Source organism: Empidonax traillii, unplaced genomic scaffold (assembly GCF_003031625.1).
Source record: "Empidonax traillii isolate 1590-97213 ecotype Southwest subspecies unplaced genomic scaffold, ASM303162v1 scaffold474:size1423191, whole genome shotgun sequence".
In the NCBI taxonomy this organism is placed as follows: domain Eukaryota; kingdom Metazoa; phylum Chordata; class Aves; order Passeriformes; family Tyrannidae; genus Empidonax; species Empidonax traillii.
This window is the reverse complement of record NW_020955667.1, coordinates 1311808-1324339: the sequence shown is the minus strand read 5'-3', so window position 1 is coordinate 1324339 and position 12532 is coordinate 1311808. Positions and strand designations below refer to the sequence as shown.

The following is a 12532-nucleotide window of genomic DNA, read 5'->3' as shown; positions in this document are numbered from 1 at the left end:
TTCTTGGAAAGCAGGACACGAGCCTTCTCTGGAAATCCTTCCCAACAGCCAGATTGCCCCAGCGAGATAAGTCCCAGCCTCCTCAGATTCAATGATTGCTCTTATTCAGGCATGCCTTTGAAGGCTGCTGAGTCACAGCCCTTTAGTGAAACAGCAGAATGATGGAAGAAGATGCAAAGGTCAAAGGAAGCTGGAAATGTGGCATTTTACAAGAGACTGAAGGAGCCCAGCCCGTGGCCTCACCTCTCCTCATGCAAGAGCAGAAATGCTGCTGTGGCAGAAGGCCACCATGCTCCCCACAGCACTCCTGCTCCCCACACTGCTGAGACCTGGGCACACATCTTGGTGTTCTCCTGCTTTCTGGGCATGAGAGAGACACGATGAGCAAGAAAAAAAGGGCAGGAAGGAAAGGAAAAAGTGTAAAATATCGACACAAAAGGAGTCAGCATTCTCTTGGATGCATTTTCTCTACTACCATCTCATCTACAGTTGCATAGTCAAACTTCTGTTATGTATTTAAAAGGTTCTCAGGACCATCAGAAGGACCTTTGCTCTGATCCAGGACTCCTGACGCAGATGGGAGTTTCTCATATTGCGATGTGCTGATGTGAAACGTCACACAGCCCTGCCTGGTGTCACACGCCACCAGTCACGGCGAAGAAGGGGTCCCTCTGCCCATCCAGAAAGCCGGACTCTGCTTAAAATGCCTTTAAAGCCTTGAAGCCAGCTTTTCTCAGCAGCTGCTCTTCACTGCTACTTCCCAGCAAGTGTCCCCAGGTGGCGTTTGTTTCCCAGTAACTGTCCCATCCCAGGAAGGAGAAGCACTGGGAGCCTTAAAACCCCACGGGGAAGGATGTTGGGGTTTCGGGGAGGGTATTTGGCAACGTTTTTTTCAGCACATAGCAGAGAGGTTGTGAGCCAAGTGCTCTCCCCATACGGTCCCATCAGAGATCTGGTTTACAAATATCTGCTCAGCAGAGGCTCAGGAGCTGAAGGCACGGAGACGTTCAGTGCATCAGTGCTGGGGTTTGGGGGAGTTTGGGATGGTTTGGGTTATTATTTTAAGCTTTTCCTGACCTTTTGATGAATCCGTCCACATGAGGAAACTAGCCATGATGCTAAATTACACCCAGGGAGCCACTGAGCTCCAGATTCATGGTTTCTTCATGGCACTGACAGGCAGCTCCTACTGCCCAAGCACCCTCCTCCTTGGAGCCAGTTCTGTGCAAACAGTGCTGCCCAAGAAGGCTGGTCTTCCAGCCCTTCCCATCTGCCTGCAAAGCATGTGAAGAAAATACCTGAAGGAACCCAGGCTGTGACATCCCACTCAGTTTCCCCCACCGCCCCTTGAGGTAAGGTGAGCTCAGCAGGGCCCACACAACCTCCCCAGCCGCCCTCACTGAACTGTGCCAGCTGCAAGATTCAGTTCAGACACGAAACAGGGCTGAAACTGTGCCAATAAAATCGTGCCTGGCTTTCCACTGTGCCTTGGTACATGCACAAAGTGCAGGTCTGCAGATGTACACAGAGACACGGCCAGATGCAAATGCAGGGCAAAAATGCAGCAAACCCACCTGGAAGGGCTGCATGGATACAGCATGCACATGTTTTACGTGCATATCCCAATCCTTATGGATGCCTGCACTGCTGGCTCACGCCTGCACACCAGCTTTCACAAAACTCTGCCTGTGCAGAGTCACGTCTTTCTACCTTACTGTCGTGTTGGGCATCCTGCTTCCCACAGCATGCGGTGCATCCACAAGGTTTGGGAACATCCCATGGTCTCTGGATGGAATTTCACAGCATTTGTGTTGCCACAGGAGACCTTGACGCAGCTCCCCAGGGACAAAGACACTGAAAACTCAGGGAACAATCTCAAATCACTCTCGAGGCTGTCAAGATCTCATTTTAATTCACAAAAGGAATCACTCCCAGTTTAACCAGAGCTGTAGCTGTAGCTGTAGCTGCCAGTGTTTACCCATTTGCAGGCTGGCAAACAAGCAAAGCAGAGGCACATCCCAGGCTCAGATCCAAAAGACATCCAAAAGAAGTCAACATCACACTACATAACAATATCACGCCACCCACCCAAGTACCAAAGCCTTCTTCAGCTTGCTGATTTAATTAAAGTATTTCATTATCTTATGGTGGGAAGATGAAAAACCCTAGAATGGTGGGAACCCAAACCCTAGGATAATGAGAACAAGGTGTTTGCAACCAGCAGGGCTGTGGCAGAAGGATCCTGTGGCTGTACCTCAGCAAAGAAGGATTTGCTGGTAACACTTTCCTTATCTCTCATCCCTGATCCAAATTGCTTTCCGTAGTCATAAGCTTAAACCCAGTCCCTGTGACAGGCAGTTTATGGTGAATATAAGGGTCTCAAAGGTTTTCTAAAGCATGGGAGTTAGAGAGCTCCTCTGCACAACTATTCTTGTAGCCCTGGACTATGCAGTTCCTGTGCTATTTGCACACCAGCAGAGTCATTATTTGGCCCCACAAACACAGGGCCTCAGGAGATGAGCTACAGAGACACAGTCAGCAGGGAAATCAAGGGCACAGTTAAGCAAACCTTCCTTTTCTTCCATCCTGATGGACTTGCACCCATTTTTGCAACCCTTCCCCTGAGATAACATCTCCGGGAATCCGTGTCCTGGCCACCAGCCACAAATAAACATGAAGCAAAATGGGGCAACAAAAACTGCCTGCCAAAGGCAAAATAATTTTTAAAGGAGCTATGAATAGTAAGATGAGGTTTTTTTCTTCCTGTTCCCTTCCCGTGCTTTCTTATTATATTTCCAAAAGGGAATATCCCAGGGTTTATATGCTTGGCCATGCTGATGTGACTCTCCATGCTGGAACACAGCTCTGGAAAACAGTCCACAGCTCTGGAAAATAGTCCACAGCTCTGGAAAATAGTCCACAGAATGATGCAGTTTAAACATAGGCAATGCTATCCATATAGGAGCATCAACCACATTTCATAGAGCCATATAGGTTTGAAAAGACCTCCAAGATCATCGAGGTAAGCACTGCCAAGTCCCCCAAATCTACCATGGAGTATTTTTACACTTATTACTGCATTTACTAATTTTTAGGCTGCTGCTCAATCCTCATCACCGCAAAAAATGGGAAAAGAGCAGCATATGCAACAGGGATGGAGAGGTGAGGGCAACAGCGAGGGGGACGGGGACCTCACCAAGCAGAGAGGTGCATCCCAGCTCCTGGGCAAGGAGAGTAGAGCAGGTCCCTTGGAAACATCCCAGATCAGCCAGGGTGGGTCAGAAAAGGAGCCAGATTGGGCACCTGAGCTTAAAAGCAGTGGAGGCGGTTCCCCAGCACTGTTCCTCCCAGCTGTTTCTCATCCCCATCTTCCCCCCACCCCGGGCCAAGCCCAGGTTGTAGCTGCACCATGTCCAAGCTGCCCTCCGGGTCAGGCAACCCAACCCCAGGGGGGCAGGGTGGCTGCAGACCCCAACACTACCCTCAGTGCCCCAGCAGCATCAGAAAGCATGAAAATCAGCTTTAAGTTTTTTCTCAGATCCCGACGTACCCCAGGGATAAGGATCCTTGTACACAGCTGGAGCGGATTGGCAACCTTGGCATTTAGCTGCTTGGGAGGGAGAGTGAGCCGTATGGAAACACATCAGCTGTGATTTCTGGCACTTTATTCAGGCAAAGGCCTTGAAGTGGAAGCTGCCGAGTGGGAAGCAGTGCCATACAGCTGCTCCCTCCCTGTCAGCTGGCCCGGGGGCTGTCAGAGCGCTGCGGAACGCGGGGTAAGGCATTTGCCGTGTTTGAAATGGTTCAGTGCACCCCTTTTGCTGCTGAGCTTCCTTCAAACACATCCTTAAATAGCGTAGCATTTCTTTGCGGCCTTTGTTCTAAAAAAAATAAAAAAAATAAAAAAATAAATAAATAAATCATGGCTGTACGCGAGTGCAAACGGGAGTTTGCCTGCATCTGTATGTTGTCACACGTGTATCCATGGAAAACGAAGGCTCAGCATCCATACACTTGTATCTGCACATCCACCTGCCTACATAGATGTCTTTATGGGGTCACCTGTGCACCTGTGTCCGTGTCCTAAGGCCACCCCGAAGCTGCTTGGTCCCACCACAGCGGGGACCCCCTGAGTGACGATGCCACCCTACCGAGCAGCTGCTGGGAACACACTGGGTCCCAGGGCAGAGGGAAACGGGTGGGTTTTTTCCACCAAATAAATCCACCCCGCCATCCTGGCTCATGGAAACCTGGCCCTGGAGCAAGTATGCGTTCACACCGCGGGGCGGGGAGGCCAGCACCATCCCCCACATCCCCTCCCCGGAGCTCAGATCTTCTCTGCTGCTTCCGAACGCGGCCTCCTCCCTGGGAAACTTTGGCCGTGGTTTATTGGAAGGGATCGCTGCCAGCCGTGCCTGAAGGCAGTCATGGGAAGCTTTGGCTCCTCTTTCTGAACGTGGTTTTGTGGGTTGGAGTCTTTTATTCCCCCCCAAGGCATTAAGGCTTTGCTTCCAGAAGCAATTGTGGAAGATGCGCTGGATGCAGGCTTGCTTTTAGTGACGGAATTGTGTCTCTGGGCAGCATCTCAGGCTTGTAAAGACAAAACTGTGCTTCAAGTGGGATTCTCTAGAATCAGCAGTGGGGTCTGAGTGCTACCACCAAGGCTGAGGCTCAGCTTGAGCCATGCATGATGCATCAAAAATGGGCATAAATTTTCTTCTAAAGAAAGCTCAAAAAGATTTTATGTTTTTCTTCCTTTTTTTTTTTTTTTTGGTTGCTGTTGTTGGCTTACTTAAATATTTTTAATGGAGAATCAGTGTTAAATTAGCTTCAAGGTCTGCAAGACAAAGTTTTCAAATTTTTCATTTAGAAGCTGCAGTTACAAAAACAAATCAGCAGCACTATTTTTTTGTTTCTAGCTGCTTCTAGACTGCTTCACTGCTCTCTTTCTAGACAAATAATTTAAGCACTTCCTGGGCACCTTTCAGCTAATTTCTTCCCTCTGATATGCACAAAGATCAGCTGAACATGCAGACTGCTGTGATTCCAAATCACCTGGCTTGTAAGACAAGGCCATGCTTAATTAAAAAGGGAATGAAAGACAAGGAGAAGTTCAACCTGCCTTCTTCTGGATAAGCAGGGAAGAGGGATGGAGCACCATCGATGTATTTTACAATCAGTGGTGATCCTTGGATCCTGCCTGGCTGTATTAGAAGGGACATAATGTTCTGTTATAGCTGCAGGTGCTTGTAAAAGGCATTTTAATGGCAGAGGGTGCCTTGTGTTCACAGTAACACCTTGGAACATACAGGCTCCTGTGATTCCAGCTCCTCCTCAGCAGTCCCCACATGCTCTCCTCTGCTGACGCAGGCCAGTTAATTTTGGCTTCAAAAAAACACGCAATAAATAGAAAGAAGTTAGCTTAAAAACCATGCTTTGATTGGGTTTTTATTCAGAGCATTAACATCTTCAAGCTACACTCAGATGCTCCCCTCCCTGCAATGTCTATATTCGAAACTTAACTCCTACTTTCATTCTTGCTGTGAACTGTTTGGTTTTCTTCAAGAAGCCAAATACCAAAAAAGCTTTACTCTTCACAAATCTTCCCCCTTCCTTTTCTGCTCCTGACATTGCCACTTTTAATGTGGCTGGAAATGCCCCTTGAGTGACCCAACACAAGCAGGTTTGTGGGCTTTGCAAAGCGTCCAAAATAAGAATGTAAAATTTAATTGAAAGCCCACACGCAAAAGAAAAAAAAAAATCCAACCCATGCTCTCATGGTCTTTACATTTTGTTTTATAGTGACAAAATCATTTTAGCAATGAAAACAGACCATTGTGCATCGTTCGCTTCAATAACACAGTGAAGGTGGTTCCAGTTGTAAAAATAAATAAGAAATAAGAAAGCAGCCAATATCTCCCTGTAAATGGAGTTGGGACCTACTGAGGCTCAGAGATAGGACCAGAATGGGGACAGTGGAAGAGGACTCATAGAATAACGTCCCCAGATTGGTCCTCAGTCCCTTGTTCTGCTCAAACAGCTGCGAGAAGCCAGAGTGACCCTGTGCTCCAGCTGTGGCTGGGGCAGGGGTCAAAAGACACTTCCCTTGGCAAGAGGTGAGTACCAGTGGGTGAGGACATCCAGGTTTGGGTTTTAGGGATAAATGGAGCCATGTGAAGCAGCCCCAGGCTCTCTAAGCAGGAAATTGTGCTGGTGGCACGTTCCCCATCAGCCAGCACAGGACACTGGTGGAATCCCCATCATCCACCAGCACAGCTTCTGATACCATCGCTGCCAGATGGGATCCACACCTTTCCAGGTGGCTGCAGGACCCAGAGATTCCTGCTGAGAGGAACTTTCAGAAGAGCTTCCCCCCAAGTCTGAGCTGATAGTGTATCCTGATGCCCCTCCAAGACACTGAATTCACGGCATGTGTTGCTGTCTCGCTCACACCACAGGTTTCTGGTAAAGTGCTATGGCTGCAGACTGGTTTCACCAGCCCAGGGAATACCAAGCCCAATTATAAATCAGGGCAAAGCCCAAGTTTTCTCTCCCATGTGTGAAAATTACATTTTCCATAGGGTCACTCACCAAAGTGCCTTTCTTACATCACTGTTCTCCTCTAGGACAAGCTGCCATCCACATCTTAAAGGGAGAAAGGAAAAACACGGACTGCAAAGCACCCTTGTACTGCCATCCATGGTCCTCTGAGCTGATGGAAAACCTGCCTCCTGAGACTCCTGTATCAGCTCTTCTTGCTGCTATGGGCATACCTTGCTCCATGATCGCGTTACAGATCTGTCTGGTCACATCAAATTATTATACAGAAAAGGTGGGACAAATGCTAAGTGCTACAGTAGCTAAAATAATTTAATTCACAAGCTCCTCGGAGCAAGGGCTGCGTGTATGCTTTCAGCAGTGCTCTTCTAATAAATATATATATATATAATAATAACAATAATGATAAAATAAATAACAATAATAGTAATAAAAAGTTATACATGTGACCTAAGATTCTGTGCAATCTAAAGGTCATTGAGCTCAAGCAAGGGATAAAAACATCACTGCACTGGAAGGAGGTGTAAAGCTTTGATGCAGAGCATGCATAGGAAACAGCAGAAGGATCTCGGGATCAGGAGAAGGCAGATGCAGGATCCCTTCAGCTGCAAATGCCATGTAGTCTTTGGGCTTTCATTCTGGCCATTCCCTCATAAGAAAAGCTCTGCATGAGGGAATGGCAGCCTCCTCCTGTGCTGGCCCCACAGCCAGTGGCTGCTGCTGCAGGTCAGAGGCAGGGTCCTGGGAGCAGGTGGGAGCTCTCCGGTTGTGGATGTTCAGGGGAATCCGATCTCGTTTTCCAGGACTCGCAACTCAAATCCGATTTCTTTCAGTCTCTGCAGAGGTGCAGGTCTCTGGTTGAGCTGCAAGGGGAGGTACCAGGTTCCCACATGCTCCATTTCTCCAGGGAGGGAGGACTGCTCTTCCCGGTGGCTCAGTGGGCAGCGGGAAGCACTTGAGGTCCCGGGGATCCTGCTGAAATTCCAGAGCTTCAGCTGAAACCCCGCCGTGCAGACGTCAGACCCTGCAAACTGTGTCCCAGCCTCCGCCTGGTCCCCCGGCTCGTCCCCCCGCAGTGGTTTCGGGCTCGGGTCAGGTGTGCGACCTCTTACTGGTGCCACGGCTGGTGGCCTGCTTGGTCATGTCCTGGTAGGAGGCAGATTTCAGGAAGCGGGGGTAGGAGTCCTTCTCCATCAAAGTGCGGGTCTTGGCCTGGGCTTCGTTGAAGCAAGCAGAGGTGGCACCCGACAGGTTCTTGCGGGTGATCTCCCTGGTTTCGTGGTCGATATTCACCTGCAAGGAAGCAGCATCCACAAACATTAGCTCAGCATTAACTCCCCTCCTGTGGGGGGGTAAAAACCCTGTCTTCTGCATTTTTGTGCAAGAGTTAAGATTCTTACAAGACTTCCTATCCCTTCATGGCTGCACGCAGTGACCTTAGAGGTCTGTTCCAGCATTAATGATTCAATGGTGATAGACCACATGATGTTAGAGATGAAAGCTCTCATGAGTAAGATCTCATCTTCCCACCGAGATGAGAGTGCTTTAATAAAATCCACCAGGATGTTTTATTCCTTTCCTCCCCTATTTGTTTCCACAATACAGAGGCAGAAAATGCTCTCACCTCCCTGGGTGCCTCACTTTGGACAAACTCCTCGAAGATCCTGTTGGCTTTGGAGGCCAGCTTGGTTTTTGAGCGGGTCTTTTTGAAGTCCTCACATGCCAACCAGAAGTCGAGGTTCTCCTCGCTGAACTCTGTCTTCAGAAAGGTGTGGAAAGCATTCACCCCACCTGGGGAGGGGGAGAGAAGAGCAGTTAATGGGGCAGAAGGCAGGGAGGAAGAGGAGGACCACCACCAGACACAGCGTTTCCCTGCGCGCATCGTCCTGGGAGCACAGATCATGACATCCGCAGATTTCCTTTCCCTCTGGGCAAATTCCACCCTCTGAGACACTGCTAATTGGCCTCTAGACTCCAATAAAATCCTTTCCCACAGACAAGTAATCCTCTGGTTGCATTTATCTGACCTTTCTGTAATGAAGCTTCAGAGTATTTTCTTTACAGCTTCGGAAAAGAGCTAATTCTACCTAAGGAGAAATCCGCTGACGCATCGGTGCATCTGCAGGAACCAGCCCTTTGTTTTTATTTCTCAGCTGAGATCTCGGGGGGACAAGATGCTGAGGATGGGAGAGTAATTGCAGCAAGGATTTCAGAGCCGTGCTGGGAGGATGTATTAAGTTACAAAGCCGGAGATGCTCGTTAGCCATCACAGCATGTGATGAAGACTGGGAAAAAAAAAAATATATGCCTAGCCCCAAACTGTTGCTGTGGAAGGACTTTGTCTTGCTGTGGAATAGCTTTTAAGGTAGACAACTACTTTTGTATTACAGTTTGGCACTTCTGCCACTGTGTGCCTGCTGTAAGGGTGGAATTACATGGGGGACCTCAAAAAGAGGTCCCCTCTCTGGGTCAGGGGGTGATGTCTGCATGGAGGAGAGGGAGACAGCACCTCACAGGAGTCCTGTGCATCACATACATACAACTAATACTGGAGGGCAAAATGGCTCTGGCAACTCAGTAAAGCAGCTGAATTCCTTCTCCCCGTGGGAGAGCCATCACCGGAGGCACAGGACAGACAGACAGAGGGCAGCAATGCAGTTTTCTGAGAAAGCCTGTGGGGAGGCGGCTGCATCGCTGTGCAAAGGAGGACACTGCGAGTAGATACTCTGCCTTCTCCCGAGTGTGGAGAAAGGGATGGTCCGGGAATGCCGTGACATTCCCTGACAGACTGCTCCACATGGGATGCTCCTGTCCCGAGGCAGCAGCAAGGCATTGTGAGACAGCACTTGTGCCACCCAGAAGCACCCAGACAGAGGAAAAGGGTACAGCTTCCCTAGCCAGTCTCTGAGCCCCATGCATCAGCTCTGTCTGGGCAGGAAAGGGACCTCTTTCTAAATCCTAAACCATCTCATCTGAGGAGGAGATGAGATTTCCTGGGATGCTCACTTCAAGCATACGGCTCACTGGGAGCTGTATTTTGTGCTGCATGCTCACACCAAGAAAAGAAAACAAAATGCTACTCACTTTTGCTCTTCAGGAGCTGGTCGAAGGACTCCCTCCATTCCAGTACCTCTTGTGAGGAGTCTCTGGAAAAAAAAACCAAAAGAATATAAGGCTTGCTATCCAGCTGTGAAGGATGGGAGTGCTTCAGTTGTGTGGCTCCATTAACGGGAGACAGTGCAAGAAGGCAGGCAGCAGCACCCAGCAAGAAACCAAAGCGAGAGGCCAGTATCCATTACCTGTGGGCTCTCTTTCCTTTCTCCCTCTCTTTTACTGTCCCTGACGGCTCACCAGACCTCAGCTCCATAGTGCTGACCAGGAGGTTCTCTAAAGAATGCTCAGAAGAGCCTTTTTCTGCTGGTACAAGCCCAGCAGAGCCTCCTCTGCAAGAAGATACCCAGCCCTCAGCAGCAATATTTAGTATCTTGTTTTTAATGCTGCCTGCATTCCCCAGGGATCCCAGGCACTGGTCTGAGACACCAGGAACTGTGGGAGCCCCCCGGTTTCTTGCCTATTGCTAAGGCCCTGCTCTCTGTGCCTAATGCCAGAGCATCAGTTCCCCCGGCTGATTTTATAACCAGGGGAGCTGGGAAGTGATCCGCCTTCCCGGCCTGCCTGGGTGGGACTATGGGGAGGGGGAGCTGCGCTCTCTGCTCTCTGCTGCGCAGATGGGCAGGAGCATCCCTCGGGACAGCCTGGTCCGTGGGGACCTGTCCCGGGCTGAACCTGGGACATGGCGCTGCTTGGCTTACCTCTGCCTGGAGCCCAGCTGCAGCTTGCCGGAGGTCCCATGTCCCAGCCCCGGTTTATGAAGCAGGATCCCTAAGCGGGTCTTCAGATCCTTGGCTCTGGAAAGGAAAAGGGGAGAGGTGGGCTTGCTGGACCTTTGGACTGCTGCCGCCACCCCCTCACCTCAGAGGGGCTGCAGCCCACGGGCTTGGTGGGGGCAACCCTCGCTCCCCAGCTTCAGCCTCCTCCTTGCTTTCTGATGGATGAAATAAATGCTTCCCCAGTTGCTTTGTCTGCTTCCTGGCAACCACATTCAGCAGCGCATTAAGCCTGCGGGACTGTTTTCTCCCGCTCGCTTCCCAGATAGAAGAGCCTCATGAAATACAAAGCTCGACCAGCTTTTTCCTTTGGGGCAGGTAGCAGAGCAGCTGCTGAGTGCTCAGCTGGAGCCCCAGCAGCCCCCGCAACTAACCTGGCTCCTTTTCCCATCTCGCTCTCCCGGCAGGACTACACGGTCTCCCAAACCATAGCGATTGCTTTCTGCTCGGCGGAGCGGGAGCGTGTCCCTGCTGCCAGGCTGCTGCTACCCGGCTTTCTTTTTGTAGTGCCCCTGAGTCACCAGGAGCCTGTCACCACGCCATGGAGAGGGCTGTGCTCCCCAGTGGCATCATCCACCTACCCCATGCCTTCAGAGCCCGCGAGCCCGGCAGCAGCACCGATGCTCCTGTGCCAGAGGCTGGGATGCTACTGCCTGTCACCGCAGCTCTGCGGCGAGGGCATGGAGGCACCTCCCTGCTGGGAAATCTTTGCGGCAACACGGCAGGAGAATCGGGTCTCTCCCCAGGGTCTCCCCGAGGCATCGTGTGGCCCCGCTGCTATTTGCGCGCTGCAGCTCATTCCGGCATCCCCAGGCGCCCATACAAAAATAAGTGCTTAAATGTCAAGCCGGCAGCGTGGGGCTCTGTAGCCGTGTTTGGCAGGAGAAGCAACATGTCACTTAACAGTTCAACCGTGTTGACAAAAATACTCCTGCTGCTGTCAACTTGAAGCAAGTTCTGCGGAGATGGAGCCAGAGAAAGCCTGGTGTGTTTGTACACCCGGACACCGGGCAGCCCTGTGCAGCCTCCTCTCCCTCCGCATGTTTTACCTCTGCGTTCCCCTCCTGGGGAGCAGAACGGGTGCAGCCAAAAACAAATCACTTCGCTGAGTGTTTCCTTGCAGCCTGCACCCCAGTTTCTACCGAAACATCACAGCCACAGCAGCAGAGGCTGGTCCAGGTGCACCTTTTCCAGCTAACCCTCTGCATCCCAGAACTGCAGCGTGGCGAAGCTCCTTACCTTTCCAGGCAAGTGATGGGGAGCGAGGCTAACCCCCGGCACATGCTGAGAGCTGGGCAACCAGGCATCCAGCAACTCATCCGGTCCTTGCAGCGATGGCAGGGGTGTGCAACAGGTGGCTGCAGCACCACCTGCGCCCACGGTCGTGTGCTGTCGGCTGGAAAAGCGGCGAGGAGCTGTGCTTTATATCGGGTGGGAGGCGGGAGAGCTGGGAGGGGGACCCCGCATCGCTCCAGCCTCCAGCCAACCAAAAGCTGCTCTAGCAGCGCCCGTGAAGATAACAGCTTAGGTAAGTTAGTGTGTGCTGTTAGGGGAGGGGGGGGGGTGTGGGAGGCCCAAGCTTGTCCTTGACCATCACAGTCATAGCTGCTTCCTCGATAACAGGAAAAAACAGGCTTGTTTCCACCGACGTGTGGAGCCTGCTGAGTAACCGGTGGCGGGTGGGAACGCGGGTGAGGAGAGCAAGAGGGACAGGACAGGACAGACGCTGCAGTGCGCAGCAAGTCGTCAGCTCCCTCCTGCTGCCCGAGGACTTCCAATCCTCACAGCACTTCCATCGCAGCAGCAGGCTTTTCCCGAGTGGTTTAAGCAGGGGATGTCAGTCCTCAGCATAGTCAGGCTGATTTGCAGCATCCCGAGGGTAGGAGGGTTTGCCCTTCCTGAGGCAATGCAGTACACACAGAGCAGAAGGGTGTGCTGTTTCCAATTCCCTGCAAATTGCACGGCCAGTCCACAGCTGGAATACGTAAGGATCGATGCCTGTCCCTACAAGTTGGCTGAAGTTGCACTTCTTCATTACAAATTCTCTGCTGGGTGGATGGTGGGAGAAGGGAAGAGGAGGGGATGCA

General features: G+C 51.1%; 1 protein-coding gene across 3 annotated transcripts; it reads right to left on the bottom strand.

Moving 5' to 3' along the window:
* Positions 1–5422: 5422 nt before the first annotated feature.
* On the bottom strand, positions 5423–11873 carry RGS16 (regulator of G protein signaling 16). 3 transcript variants are annotated; one of them, XM_027895909.1, is made up of 5 exons: positions 11685–11873; positions 10371–10466; positions 9643–9704; positions 8183–8349; positions 5423–7851 (listed from the first exon to the last, which is right to left on the bottom strand). In XM_027895909.1, exons 1-5 carry the CDS (start codon positions 11762–11764, stop codon positions 7651–7653), a joined length of 606 nt encoding a protein of 201 aa, XP_027751710.1. In that variant the 5' UTR covers positions 11765–11873; the 3' UTR covers positions 5423–7650. The 3 variants fall into 3 exon arrangements, with proteins under 3 accessions (XP_027751710.1, XP_027751711.1, XP_027751712.1); XM_027895910.1 differs by lacking the exon at positions 11685–11873 and adding an exon at positions 11027–11115; XM_027895911.1 differs by lacking the exons at positions 10371–10466; positions 11685–11873 and adding an exon at positions 9858–10194.
* Positions 11874–12532: the final 659 nt, after the last annotated feature.

Coding starts and splice junctions, on each gene's coding strand:
- RGS16 (XM_027895909.1), bottom strand. CDS start 11,764: ATGAGTTGCTGGATGCCTGGTTGCCCAGCTCTCAGCATGTGCCGGGGG. Junction 9,705..10,370: donor CAGCTGGGCTCCAGGCAGAG/GTAAGCCAAGCA, acceptor TTTTTTTTCCAG/AGACTCCTCACAAGAGGTAC. Junction 7,852..8,182: donor AAAGTGAGGCACCCAGGGAG/GTGAGAGCATTT, acceptor GCTTCCTTGCAG/GTGAATATCGACCACGAAAC.